The sequence below is a fragment of the Ruditapes philippinarum genome, unplaced genomic scaffold (genome assembly GCF_026571515.1).
Source record: "Ruditapes philippinarum isolate M1 unplaced genomic scaffold, ASM2657151v2 ctg12213_1_1_1_1, whole genome shotgun sequence".
In the NCBI taxonomy this organism is placed as follows: Eukaryota; Metazoa; Mollusca; class Bivalvia; order Venerida; family Veneridae; genus Ruditapes; species Ruditapes philippinarum.
Genome location: NW_026852467.1, coordinates 20,786 through 28,089, shown reverse-complemented (window position 1 = coordinate 28,089; position 7,304 = coordinate 20,786). Strand labels below are relative to the sequence as shown.

Below are 7,304 nucleotides of genomic sequence, written 5' to 3'. Positions count from 1 at the left end.
TTCATAAAACATAAAGCAAAGCTTTGAAAATTTGGTCCAAGCAAAATAAATGCTAAAACTCGCTAAAATCAAGGTCTTTCAAATTTCTATTTGAAAGACCCTGCTAAAATAGAACAAAATGTAGCTTCTCTATCGTAACATTAATTTTCATTGGACCCACGTGACGTTATATTATCTATTGTGTTTGTAATGTCAGCGTAACATTCATAAAATAGCTTTATGAACATTTTGTTAGAAAGAAATGGTAAATTGTTGTTTAATTGTGACATTTATATACGATAGACCTGGATTATTTAATCTCACGATACAGTCATCCATCTACGTGGTCATATTACCAGTGAAAAAAGTTTATTAAAACTAATATTCAAACGTAGAATCTGTGTTCCAGAACCAGTTTTTAGCTCACCTGCGCACAAAGTGCCCAAGGTGAGTTTTATGCCTGCCTTTTATTGATTGCTAAAAATATTAATTCAGAGCCTTAATAATTACATAATCAGGTGAGCGATATAAGGGCCATTGTGGTCTTCTTGTCTTCATTTCTTATTCCCCTTTTTAAACCCTTAGTTTATTTCCCCATGCGTTGGTTTAGCTGGTAAATCATATAATGTATAGCAAATATGTGACTGGTTAATGATCCAACTGCAATAAATTTCGCCCATACATGTATATTTGACAGACGATGAACTTTTGTAGAATTTTCAAATGATATTTCTTCATTATATTTTGTAGATTTTCAAGAAAAAGTCTTAAATTTTTTTCCCTCTAAAATCATTAAAAAGGTTTCAGTAATTAATTTTTAATTGTAAATTAAAGTCCTTTGGATTTTTTTTATAAAACTTTTTGAAATTTTCTTAAAATCAGGGTTCTGTATCCCTAATTAAACTACATGTATACATATCATAAACAATTCTTAAATGGTTATGTACTATAGGCATATATTTCTATGTAAACATATTTTTATACATTATCAAAATTACAGTGCTACAGTACATGTACAATAGAAAAGAAAAACACTTGCACGTGTTGTACGTATAACAAATGCAGCAACATTCAAAATTACATTGAATCTGCACAGTAATCTTGTGGAAATACAGCACAATACAGTCATGTATGTAACAGTTGAACAAATCGTTAGTCACTGTTTAATGTTTCAAAATAATTTATAACTTCCGTTTGGCATTTTCAATCTGAAGCGGACATACTTCAACACACTTCCGGTTGCTAGTCAGGTATATAGATCGCTAAAGATGGCCTCTTTCTCCTGGTCAGATATCGTTTGTTTTAGCCAGTTTCCCTGTGATGAGCCTCATTTTGGACTGGCGTTCCTCAATTCTACTTCCGGTACATCTGGAGAAACTACAGTATTGTTCTTTTTAGACGGAAATCTGGCTTTTGTCCTGGAAGTTCTTATATCTTGTAATGGAATCGCCCCATTGACTTCCTTAAAGCTTTTTTGACTCATGGACCTGAAAACACCCTCAACTTGTTCCACACTACCAGGAACCCATGATAGACGTCGGTCTCTTGGAACATAATTTTCAAATTCAATATCCGGTAAAGGATTCTCGCTCTCTGTGGGTACAAAGTCTGGCTTAAATAGTTCAAAATCTTCACATCCGGCATGACGAAATCCGTAGTAAAGATGAAAATTGCCAGCGATAATCGGTACGACCATACCGATTATCAGTAGTCCAGTTATTGCACATAAGCAGGCGATTATTCGCCCTATTGTTGTCACCGGATAGATATCACCATATCCGACTGTTGTCAAAGTTATCAAAGCCCACCAAAGTCCGTAGAAGATGCTATAAAATGTGTCACTTCCGCTTTCTTGATCCGTGTTGTATTGTTCCGCACAAAATACAAGGCTCGCATAAATGGTCAGAGAAAAGAGGACAAACACTACCAGTAACATAAGTTCGCTAACGCTCGCTTTAACTGCCAAAAGTAGGACCCGCAGTCCGCGGTAATGGCGGAAGAGTCTGAATATTCGAAACACTCTCAGTACCACCATGGCGTCAAGTATTATCAAGAATGTCGTATTCTTGGACCCCTGCTGCCAGAAAAATGGCTTAGAAACGTCGATTATTAATCTAGTCCATGCAGGCACTAGATAAAGAATATCCAGCAAAGTATACCAACTTTTGAAACTTTGCCGCAATGAAGGCGTTACAAAAAGCCGGAACAGGAATTCACTTGTGAAAAATATGAGACAAATTACATCCAATATAACAAGACCGTCTGGCGGGTCGGTTGAAAGAAGGGTTTTCATTGTTCCATTGATGCTGTTTAAATATTCGAATTCCGGTACAATGTCGTCTGCTGACCGGATGAGCACGTGCTTCTGTAATGGCTGCCGCAATGACGGAACCGTCGAGATGAAAAGGTTAAGTATTGTCAGGATAATAAGACCGTAGTAGATTACTGCAAATATCTGAAAAAGGAGAGATAAACACAAAAACGTTAATTCATAATTTATGCACATCAAAAGCAAAAATAATGGCCATGATTTTGAGCTCTAGAAAAGCTAAAGACTTTAATTTTGATTTTCTTACTTAGAAAGATATTCTAAACATACTTAAGAAATATACTCAAAAATAAATTGAAAATATTTTTATGCTATTCTATGCCCGATTAGAGTGAAAAGCGTTGCAACACTTAACAATATAGAAGCATTTATGGGACACAAAAGTTAAAAGTCCATTTCCTTTAAACATGTTAACGGACCTTGGCGTTATCTTTTATTCTAACACGCTTCCATGTAATAGTACATCAGATTAAACCAATAATAGAAGAAGTTTTTATTCTGACGACATATGGTTTATTAACGTAACACCTGACGTCATATAACGTGTAATCATTCGCGAGTAAATGAGCTCGGAAAAAAAAATGAATTGTCAGCAAATTTCAAGCTGGAGGCGAGAGACTGCTCCCGACCGCATGCCGTGTTGTAGAGACGACGAATAGAAAACTAGTAAAAAGGCGGTTAAAACTTTTATCACCCCCTTTCCGCTTTCGTAGTATTTCGCTCCGTTCTTTAATCACGTTTGGGGAAAATAAACTCGTCTTTTTATGCGTGTAGGTAAATTTATTATCAGTTCAAATTACGTTTCATTTGGTGATATTTTATTTTTGCTAGTATAGTGTGACATAAATTTTGAAATGATAGTCGATGAGCAGTCAATTTATACTCTCTACAACAAGATGCATGCACTGTGTCATAAGCAAACCCTACACCTCTAGCTTTTGGTAAAAATATTTATTTTCAGTTATACTTAGTATTTTAGAATGTATATGTTTTGTCTGAACGGGAAGTAAAAAGTTTCAAATAAACGTGTACACGAGAACCTGTATTTTTGCATGTTTAGCGTAATTAAATATGAGAAGAAAAAAAATACAATATGTATCTATATCAATTCGGGTAAAAAATATACGCATTAAAAATATGAAATAAATAAACATCAGTTAATTGAAGTTTGTCATTAAATCTCACAATTAGTCATATATTTTGTGTGTCACATTTAATGATACCAAGAAATGTTTGACTTCATTTAAAAAACAGTTTAGTTTGGCATTTTAAGTGCATTATATCATGTATTCATCCCTTTATTTAAACATCACAGGAGAAAAAAGGACAACCAATCACAATAGTTGAAAAAAGTGATACCGACTACCATTTCATATTTTGTTTTATGACACAACACTAGCAAAAACACTCACCTTACTTCTTTAATTAAGATACCAAAGTGATGCCAAAACACGTAAAGATCCGCATGTCCTCGGGTCTGTATGTATATATAAGGATTGCTTCGGATACGTAAAAACTAAAAAATAAACTCACACGCAATGCGAAAGACATATATAAGGTTTCATTTTCCGAAAGGGACCACAAGGTTTAAAGCAGCACGCCTCCAGATTCATACTAATTTTCATGAATATTTTGAAAATGTTTTTGAATGTGTAATATTGTGATAAAAAAAAAGAAAAGCAATCCACACATTATCAATGACACTTACAAACCACGTACGTGAATTACCAAAAAGTGGTCAAAATATGCTTTGCAGCGTAGTAGAAATATAGTTGTAAATACTGATATCGCACATAATATGTAAAATATCACTTGAATCTTGAAACTTTTTTCTCTTCCTTACATCTTAGTACATTTTCCCAAAGTTTGATTGTATTGAAATATTTTGACTCTTTGGAGGCGTGTAGCTTTAAAAGAATGGACTGGCTCTGTGCTAATTAGTGGGAGAGGGGGAGAGGGGCGGGGGTTAGGTTGAGGGAGTGGCAGTAAAATAATTGACCCCCACCCAACAAGTGTTTGCCATTCAATGGCGTAAGGTATTAGCGTTGCTTTATTTACGACCATTAGCGCGCATTTATTTGGGACTACTTTATCTCATCCAGCAACTATAGCGGAAGTAGCGTAGCTAACAATCTATATAAAGACTTAGACTGACAAGCAATATATCACAGAATCATGCACAGTACTGTAAAAAAATATCTTTATACGCAAATTTATTTGAAGTATATTTTATCAATTCATCAATCTGAAGTGTTTTAAGCACTTTTTGCATCATTTTGAAATGTTTTAAGCGCTTATCAAAATTACTTTTAAATATCTGCATTTGAATGTATACATTTGTGTTTAACTATATAATCAATTGTGTCACGTGTTTAACTTTTTTTTTGAAAAAGGTTAGTATTCGTGATGTATAGTAAAATATTACCAAATGTTATGGGCCATGCTAAAGGACTCCAAATGCCCGCTTAAATGATATGTAAGAAAGAGATCTTATATTAAAGGTATACCATGTATAATAATTAATAAATTTGTTTAACTTAAAGGATGACTGTTAAACTTCGTGATTTCCTGAATAAGAATGTAAATACCGGAAATGTATACTCGAAAACAACATGTTTGTTAAAGGAAAATACTTGGCAAATATCAACTATACTCAAAAGTTTTCCGGTTAAAGAATATCATACATGAATAATAATGGATACAGCACTATATATGTTACAAATTAAGGATATGACACGAACAAATTACAATATTCAGAGGCGACAGAAATTTCTGTATAGTTTAAAGAACTACTGTAGCAACGGTTGAGAAAAATAAAAAACTGTAGCGACACTAACAACGGTAGAGAATAATGAGTTACTGTAGCGGAACTATTAGGAAATAAAGAATTACGGTAGCGACACTCACATATTACGGTAGAGAATAAAGAATTACGGTAGCGACACTTACATATTACGGTAGAGAATAAAGAATTACGGTAGTGACAGTTACATATTACGGCACTTACATATTACGGTAGAGAATAAAGAATTACGGTAGCGACACTTACATATTACGTTAGAGAATAAAAAAAATCACGGTAAAGACACTAATAAATTACCATCAAGAAAAATGAATTACGGGTCTGTAGCGACAAAAAGAAATTACGCTGAAAAAAAAAATTTGATAGCGTTATTAGCTAATAACGAATTGCCGAAGCGACACTAAGAAATTACGGAGGATGAGAATAAATAACTTAGGTATCGAAATTAACAAATTATGGTAAAGAACAGAAAATGACGGTCGCGACACTAATATATTACGGTTGAGAATAATAAACTACAGTGGCTAAACAGACAAATAACGAAGCAAAAATAAAGAATTACGGTAGCAGCGTTTGCATTTTAGATAAGCATGTTTTTTTCGCGCCGCCAATCAAAAAAGGTTATAAATCTATATCGAAATTAAAAGTCCAGTGCAATGTGTTCTTGTTACTGTAGATATCAGACGACAAACATAAATCTTAAATGAACAAATGTATACCTTTGCAGGGATTGAAGACTCGTGGTTATCAATGAATACCCATGCCCTTCTTCTGAATTCTTGAAGTCTACTTTCAATAGTTAAACTGCAATCTGAGGACGCGCCAGTGTAAGTTGGTAAACTATAAAACTCGTCTTTAATCAGTTCATACGTTGTATAATCATCCAACTCGTCGAAATAAAACTTCCGACAACATTCAGAAATACAGCCGTCACCAAGATCCCAAAATTTAATTTCTTCTCTAATAGATGACGCGCATACATTCCTCGGAAGGTGCATATTTCCGGTGCGATAGTAGTCCAAAATATATGTAAATAAAAAAGGATTTCTGTCGAAGTAATATTCTTTTGCAAGTACATCATAATGTTCACTCGTTTCATCTAAAGTTGCCAGCGTTGTACCTGGTACATTTCTTAACGTCGATTTTCGAGTTAGGAATTTTTTACCTCCAACATTAACTGTTACTTTATCTCCGTCATCGGAAAAGCTTTTACGGGTGTTTCTATTGAAATATTCGTCAGTTTTCTGTGCACGCTTCCTTTCGAAAACTTTTGCAGCGGTCTTGTCATTTTGAAATAAACTGCCATGTCGTGTTGGAACCGATAAATATGCCATTTTATTTCATTTTTGTTAATTTACCACAGATCCTTATATTTGTTTCGTCAGTAAGTTCCCTTTTCATCATAAAAAGATCAATATTTATACTTTTTAGGACCTGTCGTCATAGTTGGTCGCCATTTTGAAATTACAACCGCCGTAAGAAATGACGTCATTGCATGTCGCGTAACGTTTGGCGCTTTTGACGTCGACTTATTCGCCTCTTTCTTCAGTTCAACGTTGTAGTGTTTTCGCGTTTATATATTTGATCTAATCCTTCTGATTAACAAACGAAATGCTTTTAACACTTAAAACAGCGTCGTTTAAAATCTTTTTACAATTCATGATAAAATTAGTTTCGGTTAAACACACATTACATCCCTTGTGTCTAGTTTTCAAGGATGTAAACTATTAACTTCCGGTTTTCTAGATAACTAAGGTCATGAGTTCATATGCACAATACAAGTGCTTGTGGTTAGATAACTTGTATCTAGAAACTTTAATGTGAATAAATAATAACGGAAATTTAATATCTTAGACAGTTTAAAGTAAAACGAATATGCAACAAATTAGGTCAATGTGATAAGTATTTTTTTTCAAAACCTCCGAATGGTCATACTTGATATTGTGTTAAAATGTTGTGTTTTTTATCTGCACAATATTTGAAGTGTCATATGCGTTTTGTCAGTATTTTATTTTGCAACGGAAATTGAAATTATTGCGATCTATATGAAACAACTGGTTCTTGAACGAGTTACGATGTAAAGCACCATTTTTAGTCTCGCCCGAAAAAAAAGATTTATAATAGTGGGAATATATCTTTTATGTACGACTATGTACCACAATAACCTCTAGCAACTTCTAAAGGCGTTCTCAA

At 33.8% G+C, this 7,304-nt stretch overlaps 1 protein-coding gene across 1 annotated transcript; it reads right to left on the bottom strand.

Annotated features, from left to right (window-relative positions):
- Positions 1-915: 915 nt before the first annotated feature.
- Positions 916-6,852, bottom strand: LOC132713616 (potassium voltage-gated channel protein Shaw-like). The gene is made up of 2 exons (XM_060696267.1): positions 5,831-6,852; positions 916-2,434 (listed from the first exon to the last, which is right to left on the bottom strand). The coding sequence occupies exons 1-2, from the start codon at positions 6,443-6,445 to the stop codon at positions 1,307-1,309; spliced, it is 1,743 nt and encodes a 580-aa protein (XP_060552250.1). The 5' UTR covers positions 6,446-6,852; the 3' UTR covers positions 916-1,306.
- Between the last annotated feature and the right edge of the window lie 452 nt (positions 6,853-7,304).

Excerpts from the sequence above, each read along its gene's own strand:
- LOC132713616 (XM_060696267.1), bottom strand. The coding sequence starts at position 6,445 with ATGGCATATTTATCGGTTCCAACACGACATGGCAGTTTATTTCAAAAT. Across the intron at positions 2,435-5,830 it reads AGTCTTCAATCCCTGCAAAG|ATATTTGCAGTAATCTACTA; the intron begins GTATACATTTGT and ends CTCCTTTTTCAG.